Raw genomic sequence first — 26,474 nt, 5'->3', positions numbered from 1 at the left:
GTCACTCCTCTGTCCAGAATGCTTTCACACTTTGCCCCTCTCTTAATTCAAACTCTGACTCCAAGGCCTGGCTCAGACCCCTCCTCCTTCTCAAAGACTTCCCTCCCTACAGTTACACTCACAGAGAGCGCCCTTGGCTCTCTGTGTTACCTTACAGCTTTCTCTAAGTCTTTCATGGCTTTGCTACAGTCTTGGTCTTCCTCTTCATAGGCAAGTCAGTCAGTATTTCCAGGCTTCAGTTCTGTCTCTGCAGAATGGGAAGGATAATAATATCTACCTCACAGGGAGATTCTGAGGACTAATCGTGATGATGCAATCTGAAGCCAAGTTCCCACTTAGAGTAGCAGGGAGTGCTCAGTAAAAGCTAGCAATAGCTCCCACTAGCACCTGGTTCAGAGAAGGGTACATGGCAGGTGCTCGGGTAACTTTTTGGCTTAACAACAAAACTACTGGTGCTCTCTAGAAAAACAAGACTCCCCAGACACAGGATGCTTACACATCCGTTGTCATGCTGGTTCTGTGATCTATGAAAACAGAACCCGAGTGTGACTAGGACATTCCTACCTGGTATAGACGTAATCTGAAAAGAATCTAGATTTGTTTATTTATTTTTCTTTTAGAGAGGGTGTCTTGCTATGTTGTCCAAGTTGGTCTCCAATTCCTGAGGTCAAGCAGTCCTCCCACCTCAGCCTCCCTAGTGGCTGGGATTGTAGGTGTGAGACACTGTGCTTGGCTAAGAATCTAGGTTTCTGAACGAAAAAAAAAAAGTCTGTAAAAAGAGTCCCTAAGGAGAAAAAAATTAAGGGGAAAAATATTTTCTGGGCCTTTAATTAAATCTTAATTTCTTGGTTTAGCAAGATGACTAATATGAAGCTTAAAAGGGAAACTATAATAAAATGTATTTTTCTCATGCCCAACATCCCAGTTCTCACATGCACATAATGAGGTCTGCATTACCTCCATTTTATAGCTGAGGAAAGCAAGGGTCAAACAGCGTATATGGCTTACCCCAAACAACATAGTAGAGCTGGGAATCAACCTCAAGTCCACCTAGCACCAAAACCATGCACTTTCTATTGCATTAATAGAAAAATCCAGGCAGATGGCCCCTGGCTGGGTACTTAGTACCAGGCGATGAGCTGTGTGAGTCTCTGACACGCCCTCCACCCGCTTCCCGCAGTGAGACCAGCTTGCCTGATGGGCCTCTGGGGCTCCAGTGTTTCATTTGGGAAAAGTGGTCACTGTCCTCCCCCAAAGTATTTAACAACTGCACGCTTCTCCACTTCACACATCTCCCTAAAGCCCTTTCTTAGAAAAAGGTAGGGTGTTTTTCCTCCAAGGTTCAAAAACTTCTAGTTAGATTTTTTTCACCCTACACGTCTCGGTGTATTAACCAAGCTTTTTCACAGGCATTTTGCCATTTCCAAAATGTCAGTAGTAGACTCCATCCAGCAGCGGATAAATGTCATAGTTCATGCCCCACAAGGATCATGGCGGCAGCCTTCTGTTCTCTGCAGCCGGCTCCCTAAGCCTCCCACACCGCTACTCCAGAGAGCTCAGCCTCCCGCAGCCTGACGCGGGGCATGCGGCCCCTTCTTAGCTCTGCGAGTGGACTCCGTCGATCTGCTTTTTAATATTCCCAAGCTCTTCCCAGGGCAGGAAACCACAACTCAGGAATGAAAAGGCTGTTCAGGAATGCATCTTTACCTCAAAATCCCTTTGTGAAAATGTTTGATACTTGGCTTTAAGGTTTCTTTAGATACAGAGAACTCACACTGGAAATTCGGGAGATTATCAGAAGCATAATCTGAAGCCTCCCAAGAAAATTCACATCTTCAACTGTATGGACATGTGGCCCCTTAGGCACAAATTAAGGCAAAATTCCTTAATAAGCACATTCTTCATTCTCTACCCATCCTCTACCCCATTGCTACTGTTTTAAATCTTCCACAATCAACAGCAGCCACCATGTATTAAGAACGAAGTAGTGAAGACACTAATTTCATATACATCATCCCGTTTAACCCTCCCAACAAATTCATGAGCAACCAGAGGCTTGGTGGTTCCATGAGTTGCCTCAGGTCACCGGGCGAGTGTGGCACCCAGGATTCAAGCTCAGGTCTGACCCCAAGCTCTCCTCTAATGCTGGCACAATTCCACATTAGCATAAAATATTGTCTTCCCTCTTGAAAAAGTGCTTCTCCAAGCACTATCCTGAAGGTCCACATCACAGCAGAAGGTCCTCTTTGCTAGGTCAGCGTGTTTTTGCCACAACAGGGATAGGAAACAGAAAAGGTGGAAAAAAATTTAGGTTCAGAAGAAAGCTGTCACCTCTGACCTCTTTCCTACCATTAGAGGTCAGAGGAGCAGTCCTTGGAACAAATGGAATGAATGTGTGGTCAGTTTCCCATTCATGTCTTTCCATCCCTGACTGGGAAGAAAGAGCTGGCGTGACAAGTCTCTCCCGGGACGAGAGGGCTGCACGGGGGCTCCGTGTCTGTGTTGCTCAATACGGCCTGCTCTCGGCAGCTCCCTCCTCGCCTCTCCCTCTGGTCAGTGAGTTATGAAATGAGGACAAGGCTCCAGGGAGCTGCATGCCGCAGCTGCACCGCCATGAACCAGAAACGACAACAGACACAGGTGTTTAGTCATTTTCTCTCCCCGTGGGCTCTCCTCTCCCACACTGCAAGTGTATCTTCCTAAGCAAGGGGAGCGCAAGGGTTGGCCCGTAACTAAGTATGAATCTGGCATGTTCATCTGAGCCAGCACAACTCAACACTTAAAACTAAAGCAGTAAGCCCTCTGCCACTGGAATGTGTATGAAGCCTCAAAATATTTTACCTTTGCTGAACTTTCAAACTGAAATGCTTCATTACGATTGAGAGCGTGGCTGGCATAAGAAACCCAGTTCTTCCCCACTCACTATGAGGCCTATTTTTTAAAAACATTATTAATGATCAAGGGATTCTAAACAGAATCTGTCTGCCAAGATTTATTTGGCAAAGGAAATTTACTCTATCTCCTGAAACACAGGGATTACAAATCAGTTCCAATCTTCTCTTTGCTAAACTTTTCACCTACTCACTTAAAGAGAAAAATCACAACTCTATGCAAAATCAGCACTGTTAAAATGAAACCTCAGCACCCAGCTTTCTAACACACTTACCCTGGGTGTTGGAACCGATGTCATCTTCCACTCCTACTACATACGTCCCTCGACCCAGGGGTGGAGTGTGACCCGGCACAGGGTAATTTGGAAGAACAACTTCTCCTTCAGGATGGGCTGGAGGAACATCCCTTTCTGAAGGTACTGCCGCTTCACCTGGGTGGGGCTGCATGCTTCTGTTTCCAGGGTGGGGTGGTGGGGCTTCCCCGGAAGGAGCCAGTGACTCTCCATCCACCTCAGGTGGAGCCAGGCTTCTGGTCCCTGTCTGGTCTGAAGACTCAACTTTTAAATTGGGGGCCTCTATCTCCTCCAAAGATGCCCCCTCTTTGGTTTGAGGGTCCAAGGTGGCAGATTCTGTTTCAGGGTAGAATGGCGAATCACTCGGTGTTGGGTATGGCGGAGGGGAGGCCAAGGCAGACTCTGGAGGGGAGATCCCACCTCCTACAGGCTCTGAATCAGCTTCTGGGTGGAAGGCAACATCAATGCTGCTGTGGCTGTTGGATGCCTCCTCTGGTTCACCCGGGGGGTATTCCACTTCCTCTTCATTCTCATCATAATAATCCAAGTTGTCCTCAGTGTAGTCGCTCTCTAGGGCTGCCGCATGGCTGAAGGAATGCTCCAAGGGAGCTGAAGAGTGGGCAGTGGAGAGTTCTCCTCCAGCTGTTGCTGGCTTAACATTATCCAATGGGGAGGTGCTGCCAATATGGAAAGCCCACACTCCAGGGATGCCCAGGTTGCTTAGTCTAAATAAAAAGGAAACAGTTCATTGTAACAAAAGTGCCCACTCACCCACCTTCCTACAAAGGTGAGCGATTTATTTTAAAACCAAAAGACTATTAAGAGCTGATTCAGACTTTGCACTGGTGTATAAAACCAAATAGAAGCAGGCTTACATGGTAACTAAAAGGACCATCGTGGACTTGTGATGTGGATTACCTTTTATTTAACAATGTGTTTCAAAGGCGGTGTGCCATAGACTGCCAGACCACCAAGTTATCAATCTGCTCTACAATCCTAATGGTTTATCCAAAATCTGACTATTTGAAAACAAATAGGGAGTGTGGGAATTTTTCCTCTACTTGTCTGGAAACTTGTAACAGACTCAAGAAAACGTATGCTTAAAAATCTTTGCCAAATACTGAAACAGTAACGACTACTACACGCTTTTGAGAGTTGGTTATGTGCCAGCCCTGTGACAAGTGCTGAACATTCTTCAGTACGATCTGCAAGGTAGGGGTGGTGATTGTGCTCAATTTTACAGAGGAGAAAATAGGTTTAGAGAGGTTAACTAATCTTAAGATCACATAACTAATATTAATAATTGGCAGAGCCTGGGCATGAATTGAGTGCTAACATCAAAGCCCATGCTCTAAACATCTACCTTACATTATGTCAGAAAACGAATATCATATACTACGGTCAGTCAGCATCTGAATTATCATTACTTTATGGAATGTTAAAGACATTTCACTGTTTATTCGCATGGACTAATCAACTAATTAATCCACATAGAATGGTGAGTCAATATAAAAAAATTCAAAGAAATATAAATGCCCAAGTCTAAAAAAAATGTGAGCAAATGCAAAACAAAGTTAAGGGGAAAATAAAAAAGTAGCTTAATCAAAATATGAAGGATCATAGATGAGAGGTCTTTCCAGAAACATCTGGAAACAGCTCACTCATTTTCTTTATGAGACAAGAACATGGACTCTATTCAGTCTTTCAAATATCCCAATAATCCATTATTTTAGTCAATGAGACATTGTCCTAAAGAGGACAATTGCGTCCCACAGAGAACAACTGCATATTCTAAAAATATGGGAAATCTTGAGCAAACAAAAGTCTGGCTAGCTTAAATACACCAGTTTTTGTACTCCTCTGATGTTTGTACAAAATACTATGTGCAAATTCTCCCACGCTATGGAATTTCCTCAAAAATCAGTCAATGATGAGTAAGAGTTAATGACTAATAAGATAATAAGACAGTCATTGAAGTGTACAAGAACAAAAGACCTTTCCTCCTTTGGGTAGGTACTCATCATGTTCTTGTGGGTTTCTATCATAATAATATTTTTCAACACAATTCCAGAATATCTTTCCCATGTGGGTGTGTATGTATATGTGTGTATGGATATGCTCTTGTTGCTGTTGTTGTAGTTAATTTAGGGAAAGAGAAGCATAGAAAGCATAACTGTGATCTTGTGTGCAATATGCTATGTATATTTGGTAAGTACATAAGAATTAATGTTGGTCTTTATCAGCAAGCAAATAAGAAAAACTAAAGAAGAGAAAATCCTGAAGATCTGAGGATATTGAGTTTATTATCACATTAGAGGTATTGCAGCTGTGAAATTTACTCTTGAAGTTAGAAACAGAAAACTATAAAAGCTTCAAAGAATAGGAGAATACAAATTATGGCAGATAAAAGCTAAATAAAATAACCTTCTAATTAGATATAAATCACTATCCTGGCTTTTGCCATTCTGCATGATAGGAAAGTAACCAATTTGAGTTCATTTTAAAATCCAAGGTCATTCGGAAAGCTTAGTGATAGAAAGAACTTTATTTCCTAGAAAGAAAAGCTGGGCTACAAAACGGGATGACACTGTCTTCCTCCCTGGGTTGCTAGGAGAATTAAGTGAGAAAACCACACGAAACGCCTACCATGGGCCCTGCACATAATAAGTACTTAGTAACTACTGTCTTGTCTTCCAGGAGATAGAAAAGTATAGTTTCAAAAAATGCACATATGTGCATTCATATTTAAATTTTCAGAAGAAGACTATGACAAACATTATGAATTATACCATTTATGACCTTTGAGCTTACAACTATGAGGCAAGTGTGAGGAAGAGAAAGATTCCATTGACTAAGAAAATTACTTTTTAGAGATACGTACCAAAGTATTTAGGAATAAACTAGCATGATGTTTGTGACTTCAAAACATTTAAACAAAAAAAAGATGAATATGGCAAAATGTTTATAATATATAAATCGAAATGATGAGCATTTGGGTGTTCATTGAGCTAGACTCTCCACTTTTCTGTATATTTTTGAATATTTTAATAATGAAAAGTAAACAAAAAGATTACATAGAGAGACATCGCTATAATTTTGAAGTATAGAAGGTCTTTCTAAGAATAACACCAAAACCCAAAATCATAAAGGAAAAGACCAATAACTTAGATAACCCAAACTTACAACTTATAAATCATAAGTAAGTTCAAAGACAACACCTGGATAAAATATTCACAACACATGAGAAGCTTACTATCCTTACTACTTTTTTTCTTATCTGTGAGAGCTCTTTCTAAACACCCGAATAGAAAAGGATAAGGACAAACAAGTCACACACCAAAAAAAGATATATATAATCATGTGTCACCTAACAATGACAATATATTCTGAGAAATGCATTGTTAGGCAATTTCATCGTTGTATGAACATCATGAAGTGTACTTACACAAACCTATATGGTATATCCTACTACACACCTAAGCTATATGGTATAGCCTACTGCTCCTGGGCTACAAACCTCTACAGCATATTACTGTACTGGATACCGAAGGCAACTATGACACAATAGTAAGTATTTCTGTATCTAAACATATCTCAACACAGAAAAGGTACAATAAAAATATGGTATTATAATCTTACGGGATCACTGTCATATATACCATCTGCCGTTGACCAAAATGTCATTACATGGCACATGACTGTAAATGGACGTTAAAGATATGAAAAGGTGTTCAGTTCTGCTAGTATGAAAGAAATTAGAGTGAAAATATGAACATTTTATATGTATCATATTTGCAAACATTAAAAAGAACAAAAGCCTGTAGGAAATAGACTCTGCCAATCACAGCTCTTAATTATTGGTGAGAATATAATTTGGTGAAACATTTCTGAAGGAACTTTTTAATATACATCAAAACATTTAATTGCATATCCATTCTTGACAATTCCTCTTTTAAGAATTTAAAGGAGAAATGAGCACGTGAGCAATGTGTATTGTGTTGTTTACTGCAGTGATATTTATAACAAGAAAAATCAGAAACATGTTAAATGTTTAAATTGTCTTTATAATATAGAACACATATTATATAATGTTTTGTAGTCTTAAAATGAAGATCCCTAAAGGTAGTGAAAAATGTGAAAATGCCACATAGCAAAAAAACCATTTTGATTTAAAAAAGTTTTTTCATATACCTAAAATTCTGGAAAAGACTATTAACACTAATTATCGCCTGAAGTGGGTAATTTTTACTTTTATTTCACATTATTCTGCATTGCTTATGCTTTAGTTTATATTAAGCATGGATTACACTGAAGAAAACTCTGTCAGTCATTTGGCCCCATCTCTTACTCTGCTCTCACCAAGCAAGTTAGAGGTTTCTGGGAAACATCAAAGATGAAAATAAGGAAAGGCACAAAGGAGTAAATGGAAGTGGTGTGTGTGTGTGTGTGTGTGTGTGTGTGTGTGTGTGTGTGTGTGTGTGTGTGTGTGTGTGGTGTGTGCGTGTGGGTGTTAGTTCCAAGTGGTCTGTATGGCTGTGGTGGGAGAACACAGCTGCTTCTTCCTGCAGGCTTTTTGATCCCTTCTGCCTCCTGGCCCCTGTGCAGACATTGGCACTTATTCCAGTGCTCTGTAGTTTGTCTGTCTACCCTGGTAGGGTACCAGGTGCTGGTGTGCAGGGCCTGTGCCTTGGAAATCTTTGTAGTTCAAGTGCTTGGCTTGCTGTGAGCTCTCTATAATGCCTGAGGAGTAGAGAATCTGTGCGCTCCCAAGTAGAAGAGGAGGGTGGAACCAGAGAAGGAGCAAGGAGCTGAGTTTGTTTCAGAGTCTAAACTAAGCGGCAGGCTAGATGGAGACCTAAAGGGACTCCACATAAAATAAGTAGTCCAGAGCTCCAGACTTGGGCTTGGATTTTGGCTTTGTCACTTAACTTTGAGATCACAGGCAACTTACTTAACTTCCCTAAGCTCCTCTATAAACTCGAGAAAATAGTAGTACTTGCCTCCTACAATTCTTGACTTTTAATTAAGATAACACCTGGCAAGTGTTTAGCACAATGTTTGGCAAATAGTAAGCTCTCCATAAATGTCATCTCTGAGTAACTGTACCTGGCTTTGGTACCCTCTTTCTGGTAGTGAGTAGAGCAAAGCAGGGGTCATGCAAAAGTATAAGGTGTTCCTACACCCAGGAATGATGTAATGAAACTGAGAAGCAGTTAAGGGAGGCCAGGAAGTAAACTACATGCTCTGGTTGGCTTCTGGATTCAGGGAAGGAATAAAAGCAAGGACAAAAAAAAAAAAAAAAAAAAAAAAAACCCCAAAACCCTGAATTCAATAAACATCCTAGTGGACTATTTGGACTGACAAAATGCGGCAAGGCTTATCCTTGCACTAGCAGAGTAAGTCACTGATGGGACTAAGGAATGGGTTCAATGCACTGCAGGTAATGAAGTCAAGGAGAAATCCTGACACTTCTGAAAACCTACCAACCTGTTTTATTTATTTTTTTCTAAATTACATTACTCAATTTAATTTTTAACAGTATCTGTCCAAAAGACTAAATCAAAATGTCTCCTCCTGGGAAATGATTAATCTGGCAAACCTCAATTTGGGCAGTTATATTATGGGATATTTTATGTGGCTCCAAGAGCAATGTTTTTCATAGCAAGCCTCAGTGGCTCTACAAACACACACACACACACAGTTCTGTTTCCAGTATCTATACTCAACAGGGAACGACAAATAAAAGACCTTTCATATTTTGGTGAACTGAATCCTACCAGGGTATAATCTAGCTCCTGGTTTTGACCTGATGCCTTGCTTGGAAGCCACCAAGATATCATCTAATGGTCTTATGGTCACTTTTAGGGGACCTCCTAAAAGTTCCTATATGCAAATAGGAAAGGGCTTCAGCTCGATGTTACTTACTGGTAGAGATTTTTCACAGACTGTTCAGTGCTAGTCAAGCTGAAATATGGTCCTTCTCTCTTTAGGTCATCAGCCTCCCCTCGGCAGAAGCCCACCCGAGCTGGCAGCTGGAGCTGCACGTTGTAAGACTCCTTGGGGCGTGTTCCAAAGAACTGAAGGCCATCGGCAGGATAAAGAAAGAGGGCGTAGGTATCAGATCCATCAGATGCCAAAACTGCCTGGAAAGTGTTCAGCTGTGGGGGGAAAAAAATAGGAAACATCCTTAAAAAAAACAAACAAAAGAAGAAAAAAACAGAAAGTAACCAAAGCATCATAGAGTGCAAAGAATTTACCCCTTCCCAGGACTTTTCCAAATTGTCTTTAAACATAACATTTCTTTAAAATTTCCTCTTCAAGTTACAAATATAATTTTATAAGCAATATTACTTATTATTAAAAGCATCTTTTATCAATTTTAGATTAATAGTTTAAATATGCATCAGTAAAATATAGGCTAAAAATATTTTTGCAGGTTTCAAACTTTTCTTATCCAAATCTCTTTCAGAGCTAAGAACAAGTAGCAAAATAAACTTGTCCATTCCCACAGTCACTGTCCTAGTTTACAACCCTAGGCACTCAGCATCTCTCATCTGTGTCATTCATTCATTCATCAGTTTATGAAATGCCCATTATGGGCAGGCACTGTGTCAAGCACTGGCTGACGAATGGCCTCCTTACTGTTCTCACAGCCTCACTCTCTTTTCTCATCCATTACCCTTCCACACAGCAGCAGAGTTACCCTCATTTCACAGCTGAGGAAAGGGAGACACCGGGGCTCACAGATCTGCACAGGGTCAGGTAGCAAGTTCGCGGTGCCGGGCAGCCAGCTCCAGAGTCCGTCCCCTGCCCTACTCAGCCATTCTGACCACTCCTCAGCACGCCCGTAATTTGTAACCTGGCTCCAAACTCCCTCCCCAGGCTCAGTTCCACTGCATCTTCATCAGACTATTTAATAGTCCCCACTAGTACCATGTCTCTCCTGCTACACACTTTGCTCATGTTTCCCTGTGCCCAGAAATCCTCATAGCCTTCCAATGCTGCCACTCAGACAGGTGTTGTGGATTCCCGGCAAAATTATTTTTGTTCTCTGACCCTCCATAACACCTTTGTGAGTATTTCTAGTTACCATTTACCTGATTTTGCTTGGTTAGTGGTTTACATACATGTAAACGCCATTCACTTATTCATTTGTACATTCATGCAAACAGCCAAGTGCCTACTAAGCACTAGACATTATGCTGAATGCTGAAGATAGAAAGAAGCAAAGGGCAAAGAGATGGTGCTCAGGACAGTCTCACACTGTAGGAGAAGGGAACAGCCTTGGCTGAAATTTTAAGAGAATTATTGGAGAAGGTAGTGGAGGCCACAGAGGAGAATGTGTGCCCAAGGCCTCAGGTGGGGGTGGGGAGGCATCACAGAGGCAGCCTGTGAATGTTATAAACACTGCAGGAGCCAAGGCAGACCAGAGAGAGACAGATCAGGAGCCTAAATTAGCCACATACTCAACACCCAGGTCCTTCTAGAATCACCTTTTAACATTCCACTTATATTTGCATTTTCAACAAGAGAGATTTTTGCCTTTACTTTCATCCAGCTATCTGCTCCCCAGCCCCACGAAAGATCTGTTAACGGTGCTTGTTTATCTCAAAAAGATGTCATATTTAGGACTCTGAGACTACCTCTCTCGCTATATCACACTCCTTTTATAATTTACTAAGGAACTGGGGAGGTATTTTTAAAATAGTACTAACTTCATACATAATGTGACTCTTAGAAATGTTATTTATTTGATAAGTATTATATTATTACCTTCACATTTTGTTAGACAGACAAAATTAGGCACAGAGAAGAACATTACATTTTATTAAATAAAACAGCAAGGAAGGAATGTTCACTTCCTTTAGTTCTATCCGAAGTCCTCTACCCCCATAAGTTGTTCTAGCTGTTTTCTAATGTTAATTTTTCTTTTCAATGTTTAATTCCAAAGTATGGTTTTGAGGTTTTACTGATAGGACAAAGAAATGTAGATGTTAACATGCTTTTCAAGACAAAACAAAATACAATAAAGCTTTCTTTTGCTCTCTAACATAGAAAAAGTCATCTTGTTTTGCTTCATTCATTCGTTGGGTTCGCAAAGTAATAGACAGGGGGTCTAGCATATTTGTTAATGTTCTAGTTGTTGATTGTTTCATCAGCAAAGCTTGACTTTTCCAAAAACAAAAGGCAAAGACTGTTTTCTAGAATTTCTCAAAGCTAAAAAGCCTTAACTGCTGCCAATGTAAACAAAGGCTGTTCCGCATCATGTCTGTACATAAGATATTCTATATCATCAATTAATGTGGACTCACTAACTTCAGAGTTTTGCTTGAGTCAGCATAAATAAAGATCAACTAGGAAAAGAAAAGTACTCAAGGAATGTGAAAGAACCTTACTTTAAAAAGCTAGGCTTTCAAAGCTCCTGGCATTGATCACCCACAATAAATGTAAGATAGCAGAAAATCCTGGTTCTAAGTTTAGAGAAATTCTGTAAGATAAGGAGGTTGTATAGATTGTGAAGAGCTGAATGGAATGGGGGAGGTTGGGGAGAGAAGTAAACAGAGCTGTGAAGGGAAAAGTCTGGCTTTTGCTGTGCAGTCTGGGTATTTAGCATTTTATTTTATTCATTCATTCAGCCAACAAATTCATTTCAATTAAAATGTATTCAGCATCTTCTATATGCCATCGCTGACACACTTATTACAGGTGGCAAGTATTTAATTTCCTTGTCTCCACTGAAATAGGCCAATATCAGAGGAAGAAAACAATTTCCTTTTAAGTAGAATTTACGATCCCAACTCCAAAAGAGTTGGGCTGTTTAAAAGCCACCCACACACCAAATGATCACTTGTAAAGTTCTCTGTCTGTTCTACAAAATTCTACATCTAATTGCTGAAGAGCCCACTTCATGAGGTCCTGAAGAGCTCCTCCTCTCAAAGCACTCCTTGACTGGCTTCCAAACAGGAAAGGTCCTCGCATTCCTAGATACAAGCCTCTGCAAGAGCCCCACAGGCTCTGTCTCTGAAGGGAAACCCTCAGATGGGCTGCCAAACTCGACAAAAGGGTCACTGGTTCCCAACTCCCCCAGGACCCCAGAGAAGAGAGCAGGGCCTCCACAAGGAGAGGAGCAGCACAGAGAGGATCACCACCAGTGGCTGTAGCTTCAAGGTTTCTGCCATTCTGTTATCAGAAAGAGAAAAGCCAGAACCCTCAGCAGAAAACCAGGCAGGAATCTGACTGTTCTTTCCAGGTGTAGGGACATTACCAATTGATGGTGATTTGACACTCAGCAGAGCCAGGCTGATGTATATAACACATGCCCTTCTAAGAGTTTCTAATTTTTGCAATTCACTTAGTTAACTGCAGCCATCTGGCAAAAAATCAGAATGGTGCCATCCCTCTCCCCAAGGGGCTTGCCTATAGAGGCATACCAAAATTAAAATGAAAAGAACTAGGGTGACTCCTACAGGGGTTGCAAAGTTCTCTTTCCTGTCTTCCTTAGGGCCACATGCCCTCTGGAGTTGTAGGATCATTGACTTTCCGCCTCCAGTGTTTGGTGTGAAAACTAACCTCCATTCCTTCCTATAATTCTTCACCTCCCATTGCCTGTAGGACACTGTCACACACATGATCTTCCCTAATTTAGTTTTCTGCACTAAATCCTACAGATCCTGCCAAAAATTCAAAGATAATTGCTCAGTGCTATCACATACTTAATATTATATCCTTCCTGACACTTAGCCTTCAGCAAAACTTCAGCATATCTTCAACCAATTTCCATATATGTCTCTATTCTCTCTGTCCTTCACAGCTGTATCTCAGACTCAGGTCAAACTCTCTCAGATAGACTATAAACCTCCACTCTTCTGGACCTTAGCTCCACATGTCAAAAAGGTACAACAAAGTCCTGCTTCTACTTCTCATTTCTCAGTGGACTTCAACCCCCTCCATCAATGACTATCATTCTTTGAACCAAGTCAACATGCCTTAGTCCCCATGTTAAGGTCTTCATTGGGCAATGTCTTAGTCTGTTTTCTGTTGCTTCTCACAGAATACCTGAAACTGGGTAATTCATAAAGAAAGGAATTTATTTCTTACAGTTATGAAGGCTGAGAAGTCCAACATCAAGGGGTTGCATCTGGTGAGGGCCTTCTTGCAGGGTGGGGGGACTCTGCAGAGTCCCAGAGGCACTCAGGGCATCACAAGATGAGAGGGCTGAGCATGATATCTCAGTTCTCTCTCCCTCTTCTTATAAAGCCACCAGTCCCAACTCCCATGATACGCCATTAGTCCATGAATGGATTAATCCATTCATGAGAGCAAAGCCCTCATGACTCAATGACATTTAAAGGCCCCACCTCTCAATACTGCCACATTAAGGATTAAGTTTCAACATGAATTTCAGAGGGGACAAACTTTCAAACCATAGGAGGCAACCTCCCACTCATCTGTCTTATGTCACTGCCCCATGACTCCTTCATTCATTTCTCCAGCCCCAGCTCACTCAACCTTCTCCCAGGACATGCCCTAGCTCAGAACAATCTCTTCTGCTCCTCATTCTTAATATCCATTCTTTCAGCTCTTTCGACCCAACTTAAATTCCAGACCAACAAAACAGTCCCCGCAATAGTCAGATATGTGTAACCTAATTCTCTATAACCTCCATTCCTAAAATGAGAACAAAATAGTCCTCTTCCCTTCAAAAAGACACAGCTAAAGTAAACACTAGTCCTCTTTATGTCTTCAGTCAGTAAGTATTTTGAAGGTCAACACCTTGACTTCTCTGAAGTGCCTATGACAGTTCAAGAAATCTCAGATTACTTAAATTGATAAACACTATTTGTTCAAATTTTTTTCAGATACAATTATATTTTGACATTCCTGTGATATCAGGTACAACATCCTGTCACACCCAACACACATATTCATAGAGAGAAAGGGCACCAACTGAAATTGTTTTAAATGGTAAAGATGCCATTCCTCTGATATCTTCCAGTTTCCAGTAACTTTGCAATATAAGGTTAGTATGCCAAGATTTAAGAAAGCCATGTACTGCTCACACAGTCCTCAAGCAAAGTAGATTACTGCTTGCCAAAATCTATCTCCAAAGAACTATTAAAACAAGAACTCAAGTCCCTGAACTCTTTAAAATATTCAGAAGAACCTTCAACGTGGGTAATTGAAAAAACATCCCCTATCCAAACAGAATCCTCGTCTCCTTTCTAAATGAAACATATTCTGAAGCCAACTCAGCATATGGCAATGTCTGAAGAAAGATTTTAATTGGAAAAGTAAAAGAGAAATGGAATCCACAAATCTTTGCCTGTCCTAACTCTCCCTGCTCAAGAAAGGCCCAGACAAAGGTAACTCAGGAAAACTTGTATTTAAACAGTCCTTCTCCAAAGGACTTATATCGTGGCATCCTTACAGGATCAGTGACAAATGAGAAAGCAACTTAACCTCTTAGAGAGGACATGTGTTATCTTTCTAGAGCTAAGAAACACTCTGAAGAGTTGACATTGAGATAAATCACACAGTTTCAGCCATGGAGTATGACATTTTAGGTTCAAGTCTAAATTCGTAGAAGGAAACCCTTTCCTACTCCAGGAGTCATTTCTCCACTTACCAAGCCACCCTGGCCCCACCCGATGCCCATTTGGAGTACTTCAAGAGTTGATGACAAGACTAAGGCCTGGGGGCCTGGGTTCTTTTACTTTCTCCAGGTAGAGACTGTAAAACACATTCAGGACAGTCTCCTGTAAACTAAGGAACACGTAAACTGGTGCCTGGAAGGCAATTCGGCAAAAACTACCAATTGGTAGCTTGGCCTACCAATCGCACTTCCTGGAATATCAACGAAGAACATGTGAAAAGATTTAGCTTTTTAAAAAGTGCTTCGTGCTTTTATTTATAATAATGAAAAGTTGGAAATATCCTTAATGACCACTGGGAACACTGGTTTAGTAAACTGTGGTAAATTCATTAGATACAATATTAGGCAGTCATTACAAATGCTGTTGTAGAAATATATTTATTGACAATGAAACATATTCACACTACACTATTCATTGAAAAAAAAGCAAGTTATACAACAGTATGTGCAGTGTGAACCCATCATTGTTAACAGCAATAGAGATGTGCATAAGAAAAAAATTCTGGAAAGCATACACAAGAAAATGTCTAACAGTGGAGGGAAAACGAGTGATTGTTCTTTTTTAAATTCCCTGTATTTTCTGACTTTTGCTTCGATGAATATAAAGTTAGAAATACTAGTATACTTAGAGGTGATTTTTAAAATAAGCAACCAAACAGTAAACTGCCTCATGTTCCGAGGGGTTCCCACATCTGCACTCGGGGTCTCACATCCCCTAAGCAGTTGTTCTCAATAGAGTGACCGCCTGTCAGAGCCTCATAAGATGTCTACAGACAACAGCCTTCTTCACTTCCAAACCACTTCAGCCCTGGTGCCACCAATGATACATCAGGTTCAGCGCAACAGCAGACTCAGAAGAAATTCCGAGCCCTGGGTTTCCGCCCAGAATTCAAGCCCATCCCTCAATTCGCTCAGTGGTCAAGCATCCCTGGTCACTTACCTCCCCCGAGGGCGCCGCCCCGCGTGTGACCTCCTCATAGGCGCCCACCTGCTCCCAGGTGGCCAGGAAGACGTGGGTGGGGGTAAAGCGCGCGGCGGAGCGCGGGAAGCCTGCGCGCACATAGCGAGCCGCCAGGCCCAGCACTGGCGGGGAGGTGTCCTCGCGGTACAGGACCCGGCCCCTGCCGTGGCTCGTGTCGATGTCGGCCAGGAAAGGGGCGATGGCCGGGAAGTCTGTGGGGAAGTCATCGTCCACATACTGAGTCTCCCTGGGGAAGTCCTGGGTGGAGATGATGCCGTTGGTGCCCACCTAGGAGAGGGACAAAAAAGTGACGCTCGCTCAGGCCCAAGGGCGGCCACCCTGTCGCGCAAGGAAGGAAGGGGACTGCCCAGGGCAAGAGGCTTCCCCTCTCTCACTCTAGGGAGTCAAGGTTCGGGCGACCCACGCAACTTCAGCGACGGTTCCATCCCCCACCACTAGCCCGCAGCGTGGTACAATAGGTCCAGGAGCCCTAAAACTCGTTCACCCGTCTTCTCACCCCACCCCCCGAACAACCCTGGAGCCCCATGTCCCTGGGGGAAAGCCTCCCGGTCCGAGGAGGGAACACCCCGTCTCTGCAGACGTGCACAGCCTTCTCGCGCTCCTAACTGCAAACCCCAGTGGCCACCTTAGAAACGCCACCTTCTTTTCTGCCGGGGACGCGTACGTGGCTGCGAACAATTCTCGCTCTCCCCCTCGAGGTAATTCTTGCTCCTCACAGCTGCCGGTCAGGCAGCAGCATCTCTTCCTAGTTGGGTCTCACCACAGGGGCGCCGGAGGACAACCGGGGGTGGGGACTAATTCCTTGCCTCCGAGGGCAAGGTTTCGGTGAGATTGACCCTATATCAACCCCTGGGAAGAAGCTGGGAGCAAAGTGCCGAGTCGCGCAGCAGGAGGGGGCTGAGCTTACGTAGAGGTTGCTGAACTGGGCCTCGTAGAAGCGCAAGGGAATCGCCAACTTCACCGCGGCTGAGCTTTCGTCGTCGCCTTCCAGCAGGAGCTGGTCGCCCCACAACTCCCCGTGGGGGAAGAGCTCGCCCCGGTGCAGCGCCGCGACCCGCGACAGCAGCAGCAGCAGCAGAAGTGGCGACGGCAGCGCCCGCCGCCCGGCGGCCCGGTCCCCCCGCATGCTCGCTCGGCCCGTGGGCTGCCCCGCCGCAGAGCGCGTCCCGGCCCGGCCCGCCTGCCCACTGGCCGCGCCGCGCCAGCCTCGAACCTGGAACCCCGGGCGCCCGGGCGGGGCGGGATTCCAGGCCCGCCCAGAGCGCTGGTTGGCTGCGGCCCTCGGCCGGCGACCAATCACCGGCTCTGAGAAAGTTCGGCAGCTGCCACCACATCTGGTTCTCGTTAAGTTTTCTAAGGCAGCGGTCGCGGGAGCGGCGGGGCTGGCGAGGTAAAAGCCCGTGGCCGGGCCGCTCCGAGTCGCTCCTCCTCCGCTCCGCTCCTGAGAGCCTGTGGGTCAGCCTCCCCTACCCGCTGCCCGGCGGTCCCGACAAGCCACCGCCCCAACCCCTGGGAGCTAATGGCCCGCAAGGTCCGAGGACAGCGGCGTTGCAGGAGGTGACCTCAGCGCGCAGGGACCCCGCGGCGCGTGTGCAGCGCTGGCTGCGCGGTGCGGCCCCGACGGGCTGGTGGAGCAGTTATGGAAGGTTTGCACCCTGCCCTGGGGTCCCGGGCCACCCTGGCCCCCCAGGCCAGGCCCTCGGTCGGAGTAGCAAAGGGGCAAAGGGGCGTTGTCACAGTCTCCTCGGCCGCTTCGCTCCACCCAGAGTCGCCCTGAGAAGAAGCGCGCCTTTGTACGAAGCGGGAGGGACTGACGCCTAAGTTCCGTCCCCCTCCCGGAGGCTGGCCGCAGGGGAGGACCGGGCCTCCCTCTGAAAATACCTTCCCCGGGGAAAACCGCAGCAGGGAAGACCACGAAACGCGCCTGTGTGCGATCCCCTCTGTTTGGGGCGTAGGGTGAGGCATTCCGGTAGGGCACCAAGCAGACATGGGCGAGCCGCCGGGGTGGGGGGGCCTGGGCTCTTTCGCCCGCTGCCCGCGCCTTTGGAGCTGCCCTGGCCGGCCGCGGGGTGGTAACCCGAGCTGCTCCGCAGGCCTGGAAACCGCACGACCGCTAAGCCAGCTGCGCAGGAGAGGGGGAACCCCATCCACCATAAACATTCCCTCTGTGAAGCCTCAGGAGCCGGACGAGATTTTATTACCATTTTTATTATCAAGAGCTTGAAATTTCCCAGTCTGTTTTCTCTCTCTCAGGCCCCCCATAGGGTCCTTAGAAGCAATGGTGTTTAAAAAGAAAGGAAAAAAGCAAACCCTTGAAAATTCCTTAAGGGACTCTGGAAAGACAGATTTCTCTTTGTAGGTGTTTATTCCAATTTTACAAACTCTCATGGGCCCACAGGATCCTGACCAAACGCTAAAAACCTTGACGATAGCAGACTGTGAGACTCACAAGCATAAACACAAAATGGAAAACTGGCCCAAAGCAGTTTGCTTCCTCAGACTGTGGAGAGTTGTGTATTTGCTGTTAAAAAATATATCTTTATGCTTGAACATATATTTTCTCATTCTTTCTAGGGTCAGGTATTTTCATTTTACTGAGGATGAAATGAAGGCTCAAACACATTAGGTGACTCGACTTGCCCAGGGTCACCTGAAGTTACTCCCTGATATAAAATCCTTCACTGGCCCCCTGTAGCTTTTCCTAAATCAGCTAATAATAATAGTCATTTACATTTGTTCAGTGCTACTAAGCCAGAAGCTATTGAGGCTGGCAGACTCTAAGATGGTCCCCAGTGATCCCAATTTCCTGGTGTTCCCTCCCTTGCATAATCCCTATCCCAGCAGTGCGACTGACCTGTGACTTCTAACAGAGAGTGGCAGCAGTGAAAAGACATCACTTCAATGGCATCAGGCTAAATAAGACTGTGACTTCTGCCTTGCTAGCAGACTGTCCGTCATTGACTTTGATGAATAAGGTGCCATGTTGGCTGATACCTCAGCCCTAGCTGACACTTTGATTGCAGCCTTGTGAAAGACCCTGAAGCAGAGAACCCAGCTAAGCCAATGCCCAGATTGCAGACCCACAGAAACTGTGAGAATTATGTGTTATTAATATTTTAAGCCATTATGTTTTGGGATAATTTGTTATGCAGCAATAGATAGCTGATACAGCCAGACACTCTTTTAAGGAAACTAAGGCTTAGAGGGTTTTTTGTTTTGTTTTTTTTTTTGAGACAGAGTCTCGCTTTGTTGCCCGGGCTAGAGTGCTGTGGCGTCTGCCTAGCTCACTGCAACCTCCAGCTCCTGGGCTCAAGCGATCCTCCTGCCTCAGCCTGCCGGGAAGCTGGGACTACAGGCATGCACCACCATGCCCGGCTAATTTTTTTCTATATATTTTTAGTTGTCCAGCCAATTTCTTTCTATTTTTGGTAGAGACAGGGTCTCGCTCTTGCTCAGGCTGGTCTCAAACTCCTGAGCTCAAATGATCCTCCTGCCTTGGCCTCCCAGAGTGCTAGGATTACAGGTGTGAGCCACCGTGCCCGGCCATTAGAGGGGTTTAAAAAAAAAAAATCAGTCATTATCACATGGCTGGTAAGTACCAGAGCTGAGATTTGAACCCAGTTGTTTCTGATCTCTAAACCTCTACTCCTAACCCCTAAATTACACTGTGGCAAGGCCCTTTGAAAAGTAGCTTTAGCCTACGTCTCTAACCTTGTCTTCTGCCATGGCCACCTTTCAGCTGAGACTAGTTCTCAAAGGCAACATCCTATGTTATGATTTAGAACATCCTCACATACAAGTCCTTTTATCTGCAATGAGATTTCCCAATCTCAAGTCAATACCTACGCATCCTTCAAGACTTGAATCCCAGCCCACCTCCTTCAGGAGGCTTTCTGGAAACCAGTTTGATTTTGAAGCCCCTTTTGCTTGCTTCCCTGTGCCCTGCGCGTGCCATGATCATCTAGGACACATATCTGCTATAATCCTGATCTCCACATGTCCCCCTCACCACCACCATGGCGTCTTGAGGGCAGGGATTTTGTCTCATTCAGTGCCTGCCACAATGCCTGCCTGGCTCATTAGAAGTTTAAGAAATGTTTGTTGAATGAGTGAAGACAAGCAAGACAGCCTGGGACTAGGACCCATGTCTGCTGGCTCAAAATGTAACATTCTTTACCCTACATCACCTCTCCTGCTAATTGGACCTGACTCTTATAATCCTCTTTGCCAGGCTGCCTAGCAACTCACCTACCACTGCTCTCCAGTTTTTGTCATTCTTTCATTCATTCATCCATTCAACAGCAATTTCCTGCGAGTTTACCGTGACAGACCCAACTCTGCAAGAAATAAAGGAGTACAAGATGTGGCCCCTGACCTTAAAGAGTTTATGATCTGGTTGGGAAAACAGAGCGTAAATATGAAAAGAGAAGCAATGTTACAATGTAGCATGCATTTAATAGCAACACAGGCAAAAAGAGCCCTTGAACCAAGAGGGTGTCACTAGTTTCGAATCTGATGCTGAGTACAAAGAAATAGATCCAAGAAGCTAAAATGAGCAGTCTTGTTTCCCTGTCTGCATAAGGTGGCTGAATTCTCCTTGAAATGGAGGCTCTGGACAGCTGTGCTTAAGGAGACATTCCTTTGAGCCTTTATTCTAATATTATTTTTTAAAGACTGTATGGTACCAAGAGTAGTTTCTCCTTTAAAATGTCACTTTGTGTCTTGGGGAAAAGAAAAAATCTGTCATAGCTATTTCACTGGTCAAAGTAAATACCGAAGAAATATTTCTCTTGTATTTGCAGCTCCCTTTGCAAGAGTAGAATTTCCATGACCTGCCAGTCTGGCTGAAGAGGCAGAGGCCCCTTTCAGGATAGAGGTTAGAGAGGACTTCTGTACCAGTTTGTAGCCCCCTTGGGTTGGGTCCTCACAGTAGATCTGAGCATTGCTTGAGAAGTACAATTATTTAGTTGCAACACTTTTCATCCCAAACCAGGGATGGTACCAGACATTTTGCCAATAGACCTCAGCAAGAGTCTCCATAGTTATATTAGTTTGTGGCTATATTTCTGTTATAAATACCAAGACTTCAAGAATGATGACACTTCCTGTTATTTTAATCAAGAGAATGAAAACACATTTGCTCCACAGTGTGGCAAATAGATGTTGGTATTCAAGAGCAAATTCTACGTCTAGCACGGACTGGTGTTGTGTATATGTTTGTATTGGAGGTGGTCTTGGCAGAAAATGTCCTAGTTCTTGTTGCATAGGGATTCTTTGCATAACTTTACTATCCATTAAATTCCAGGGTGGGTGTGCCAGCATGTAGAGAAAAATATATTTAAGCAAGTTAGCATATCTTCACAGACTCAGGCTTAATTAAAATTAGGTTAAGCCTAAGAAAAACCATGGAATAAGTATTTAAATGTGCAATATGAGCCTTTCAATCTTTTGATAATGAATCACTGCAGATGCAATTTTGCCACAACATATTTAAACAGAGAGAGGGTTGGTGTAGCAGACACTATTGGATTTCCCAACAGCATTGCCCTTTTATTCCTTGATTTCAGAAACCCCATATTTTTCAGGTAAAGGGTACAGCAAGCCCAGGAGTGGTGTGCTCCTCTCTCAGCCCCGGCAGATGAACTAAGATTGGTGGAAGCCAATCACGATTATGCCTTTCTCCTTGCAGTGATGTCTCCTGTATCTTCAACCCTTTCCTGTTGGACCTTTCCCCTATTCCTCTAAATACATCCCAGTCTTACCTGTAAAAATCCTACTTCCTTGTTAGCTTAGTTTTATTTCTCTTACTTACAAAAACCTCCATTGGAAAGGAATTTATTCTTGCTGCCTGCTTCACTCCACAACAAAAATAATCTTTCCACCTCCATCACTGAACTGCCCAGACAAAGACCAACAGTGAAATCATTCTAATCACACTACCAAACCCAATGGGTACCTTTTAGTCTTTATCTTACTGGACCTTTTTGGTGCTTCTGATCCTACTGGCCACCCACTTCTAGACATCCTCTACTCCTTTCACTTCTCTGGCCATTTCTGTGTGGTATCTTCTATGAGGTTTTTGTCTTCTACCTCCAATATCTAAATATATGGCGTTACCATGGCCTACTAATCTTCTCTCTCCTTGCTGTCCTTGGGTGTCTTGATTCCTCTTGATGCCTCACCTCCCATGACCTTCAAATAAATCCTCAGCCATCAGTCTTCACTTGAGTTTTGAGCTTATAGCCAGTTCCCTGCTGAACATCTCCCAAGACCTCAAGGCCACATCTAGGAGAACTAGATCCATTACTCAGAATTTCTGAGTTTTCAATTTCACTTAATGGCAACAATATCCACTCCTTCTTTATCACTGTTAACCTGTCTCAGGTCCTCATCGTCTCTCAGCCGCTAGCTTTTGTGGCAGAAATAATAGGTTAGCTTCCTGAGTACGTACTTCCAACCTCCTTCTCCCTTGCTCACATTTTTCTCAGCTTCTCTTGCAGCCAAAGGTGGCCATCTGGTATAGTCCTGACCTAACTACCAGAAATCTGATGGAAGTCTGGTGGTTTCTGGAAAGGCTCTTGTGTTGATAATTAAAGGGCATAGTAGCATCTTTCCCCATTCTTACTGCCTTAAACATGGATGTGATGTTTTGAACTTGGCCAGCCATCTTCTGACTATAAAGTGACACCTATGAGGACAAAAGCATGGCAAAGCAAAGACGCAGAAAGCAGATAAGTATCTGAGCTACTCAGTCACCAGACTCGTTGTCATGTGAGAAAACAAACCCCTAATTGCTTAAGCCATGGTTACATGCAGCAGTATCAAGTCCTGCCTGATACAGTCTCTCCCTCAATTCTTTCTCTAGGTATATCTAAAAACACTTCTGACCATCACATGTCCCTGCCTAGCATCCGTTAGTGGATCTCCCTCCCCTTTGGGTAAAGCTACAGCCATCCGGCCAGGGTGGGAAGACCCTCGTGGCTTGGCTTCTGTCTGTCGTCTCCTGCCTTTCCTGTCTGACATCTTTATCAATGCTGAAGTGTTTCTAGATTCCCGTCCACACCGGCAGCCGGCTCCTGGTGTGCCTCCGTGTGTGCTGTTCCTTGTGTGGAACACCCTTCCCATCTCTGAAGATCTCTCGTTCCCTCCAGCACTCAGTTCAGACATTGCATCCCAGTGGCAGCCTCACTCAGGTCCAGCTTCCACAGAGAACCTCTTCCCTGTGCATCCCCAACACCTGGGCACACTCTGTCTTAGCTCCTCACCTGAAATACGGAAATGAACCATTTATGTCTGTCCCTTCAACTGGCTAAAGGGCCTCAAGAGGAGTTTTCATGTAATGATACACTATTGTGTATCTTTATTTCTTGTGTCTTCTTCTCTACTTAGTATCTCTATTTCAGCCTGTTTCTTACCTTGAGCATAGGAAAGAGACAGGCCTTAGAAATGTATTCCTGGACAGTCCCACATGGACACTGGAATGTGAACCAACACTTGAGGACTGGACTGTCTCTTCCTCATTCTGTGTCTCATGGGTCTAGCACAGGACCTACTTGTTACAGAAGGGCTATTCAGCAAACCCTTGTTGATTTGAGTTGAAAAAAAGTACTGTAAAGAAATCTTTCATAACTCTTGGACTTTTTTTTAGTAATCCACTCCCTGATTCTTCACATATTTGTTACATTCTGGATTGTTGCTGGAAAAAAATAGGGATTAAAAGGTTTGGCTTTTATGTTAGCAGATGAGATCCATTCACTGCTAATCATATTTGAAGATGTTATTGCTAATGGCATTATTTTCCTCTAGAAAAAATAGTGCAGAAAGACCAATACTGCTCTCCCCTCCGTAACTCCTACTGAAAGCACAGGCTGAACCATACAATTTAGCACTTAATTCTATATTAATAACATCAGTACCCATCTTTTTCACAAAGACTTCTCTCCCCACCCATACTGTAAGTTCCTCAAAGGTTCTACTTCTCACTTCCTTTAAGACTCCTACCGCTGCCTAACACAATGTTGAATAAATAAAGGCTGGTCAACTTCTAATGAGTTGGGTGACGCCCAAGAGTGATGCCAGCGTGTGCTGTCTCCATTGGGTAGTGGCTGCGGCTATGTTTCCAGAGGCTGTTGACCTTGGCTTCTTCTTTCCTAGACATGCTGTGCTTCTTACAAAACTGAGTCACCTCATTTCTGTTGCATGTGACCTGCTGGCCACTGTCACTTCCTCTAGAAGTTGGTGCATGAGTCAGAACAGTGCTAATGAAGCCAATAATAATAATAATAATAAAGGAAGCCTTCACTGAAACTTTATAATGTACACCAGTGGTCCCCAACCTTTTTGGCACCAGGGACTGTTTTCGTGGAAGACAATTTTTCCACGGACCAGGGAGGGAGGTATGGTTTTGGGATGATTCAAGGGCATTACATTTGTTGTGTACTTTATTTCTATTACTATTACATTGTAATATATCATAAAATAATTATACAACTCACTATAGGTTGGGGACCCCTGATGTACAGAGCTCTGGCTAAGGACCGTATATGCAATATATGACTATTTCATTCACCCAATGAACATGCCAGTTTGCAGATAAAGAAACTGAGCTGAGAGGGATTAAGTAACTTGATCAAGAACCCAGCCAGCGAGGGTTGAAAGCAGAATTTAAACCCAGAAGTTCTGACTCTGGGAACCAAACTTTTTACCCCTAAGACTACTGGTAGACCAGTTGCCTTGCTCAGGAACACGGTCATAGACTATATCTCTAATTCTGCCAACCAAAGAATTCTAATATTCCCTGTCATTTATAAAGTTGGAATTGTATTATCTTTATTGAATACCATTTTATTAATGCTTAGAAAATTATAAATATCTAAACTTTGTAGAGGAAACATGACCTCATACCCTTAATGAGTTTGCAATCTAGATTTAAAGATAATAATAACTGTAATATATTGAGTATTTGTTATGTAGCAGACACTGTAATATATTATTTGCAATCCTTATAACAGCCTACAAGAGAAGTAAAATGAGATTCTGAGAATTTAAGTGACTTGCTGAGGCTACAACAGCTAGTAGTAGCTGAACTGGGATATGAATGCCCCCAAGGGGCCACATCACACATAAACATAGTTATGCTTCATTAATCTGGTAACAGGAACCTGGTTCATAAGCCATCCAGAATGACTGTGAACTCCAAAATGAATCAGAAATCCTCTGAGCATGAACATCAGAATTCACAACAATAAGGAATGAAGAAAAGAGAAATGTGAAGGCTACAAAATCTCCTCAGTCTTTGATTGGATTGAGAGAGATACATCCCCAAGTAGTAGAATGTCCACATCAGACACTATTCATATTTCTTCATATTGTAATACCACTGCCAAAATTAGCATGGGGAAGAACAAGCTCTCACATCTTAAATAATGTAAAGTGGGCTGCATTCCAAGGCTGCTCTTCTTTTTTCCTTTTTATCATGGACATGCAGCCTGATAGATTGCCTGCAAGTTCCATAGGGTGCAATTCCCACTGCCAAAGTCAAGTGGGAAAGGAGCCCCTTCTGTGCGGGTTTGATTACCAAGGAGCCGGAGCAGGCCTCAGAAACAGCTGTGGTTCTCAACAATCGCTGCACATCAGAGTCACCTGGGGAACTTTTTAAACTCTCAAAGCCCAGACCACATCCCAAACCAATCAAATCAGAATTCCTTGGGTCAGACTCAGGAATCAGAACTAAGACTGAGTCCCACTGTTTTACAGACACCTCATACATACATTTTTCTTTGGTCAAAGTACTGATTGGTTGAATCTTTCAATATTTTTTCAAGATAAAATTGTCTCTTCTATAGTTTATGGTGCAGAGCAGTAAGATTTAAGCAAATTCTTCAAGAGTCTGCACAGATTCAATACTTTTGTTGGGGGGGTGGAAATATGATCTTACCATCTCTGTGGCCACTTTTTGTGGGAAAGTAGAAGAAAAAAGCAAGGCTCCTGAATTTTCCCAATTATATGTCAACTCTGTTAACGTACATCTGTGCCTTATAGAGCTTCCTTTGATGAACCACACTAAATATCGCTATCTCAGGCAGCAGGCAGAGAATTTGGTCAGGAATTAACCACAATCCAGCCCTTGGCAATAGTTTCCGGGACACAACTGATATTTGAGACACAGCCTAAGGGACATATCATTTCTCTATATTCCATCCTTGTATTAAGTTAGATCATCAGAAAATAATGTACTTGGATTGTATTTTACTACCTGCAAAAAAAATAAAAACTTGACTAAGATTTCATTTATGCTTTTGACTTTTACAGAGGTCTTTATGAGAAAAATCAACTTGATATACTTTTCAGTATCTTTCTGTAAAACTACATTCAAAGACATTGTCTACTATTTTAATGAATTTTCTCATAGAAGGTTTACAAGAAAAATGTCTCCTAAAATTTGGGACCAGGACTAAGTGGGTATCCAGTCAAATTGGGTGCCTTTTAATTACACTTTGAGAAATTCCACATGGATCACTTGGCGCTAGCCACAAAACTGAGACTTTAATCCAGATCTCATTTCATTTTAGAAAAGCATTTGAGTTGGATATCAATTCTTCAAATTTGTTGTGCTGAACACTGAACAAGTCTCCCTTCATGCCAACCCAGTCACC

General features: G+C 43.4%; 1 protein-coding gene across 1 annotated transcript in view; it reads right to left on the bottom strand.

The window, feature by feature from the left end:
• NID2 (nidogen 2 (osteonidogen)) overlaps positions 1 to 17,173 on the bottom strand; it is a 59,418-nt gene extending 42,245 nt beyond the window's left edge. The window contains exons 1-5 of the mRNA XM_012663803.1: positions 16,727 to 17,173; positions 15,778 to 16,086; positions 9,110 to 9,342; positions 3,605 to 3,909; positions 3,167 to 3,520 (exon numbers count right to left, since the gene is read on the bottom strand). Coding sequence (XP_012519257.1) covers positions 3,167 to 3,520; positions 3,605 to 3,909; positions 9,110 to 9,342; positions 15,778 to 16,086; positions 16,727 to 16,945 — 1,420 coding nt within the window. The 5' untranslated portion in view covers positions 16,946 to 17,173. The remainder of the gene's footprint in view (positions 1 to 3,166; positions 3,521 to 3,604; positions 3,910 to 9,109; positions 9,343 to 15,777; positions 16,087 to 16,726) is intronic.
• Positions 17,174 to 26,474: the final 9,301 nt, after the last annotated feature.

This window comes from Propithecus coquereli, unplaced genomic scaffold (assembly GCF_000956105.1).
Source record: "Propithecus coquereli isolate 6110/MARCELLA unplaced genomic scaffold, Pcoq_1.0 Scaffold83, whole genome shotgun sequence".
Taxonomy (NCBI): domain Eukaryota; kingdom Metazoa; phylum Chordata; class Mammalia; order Primates; family Indriidae; genus Propithecus; species Propithecus coquereli.
This window is presented reverse-complemented; position numbering and strand designations above follow the sequence as displayed.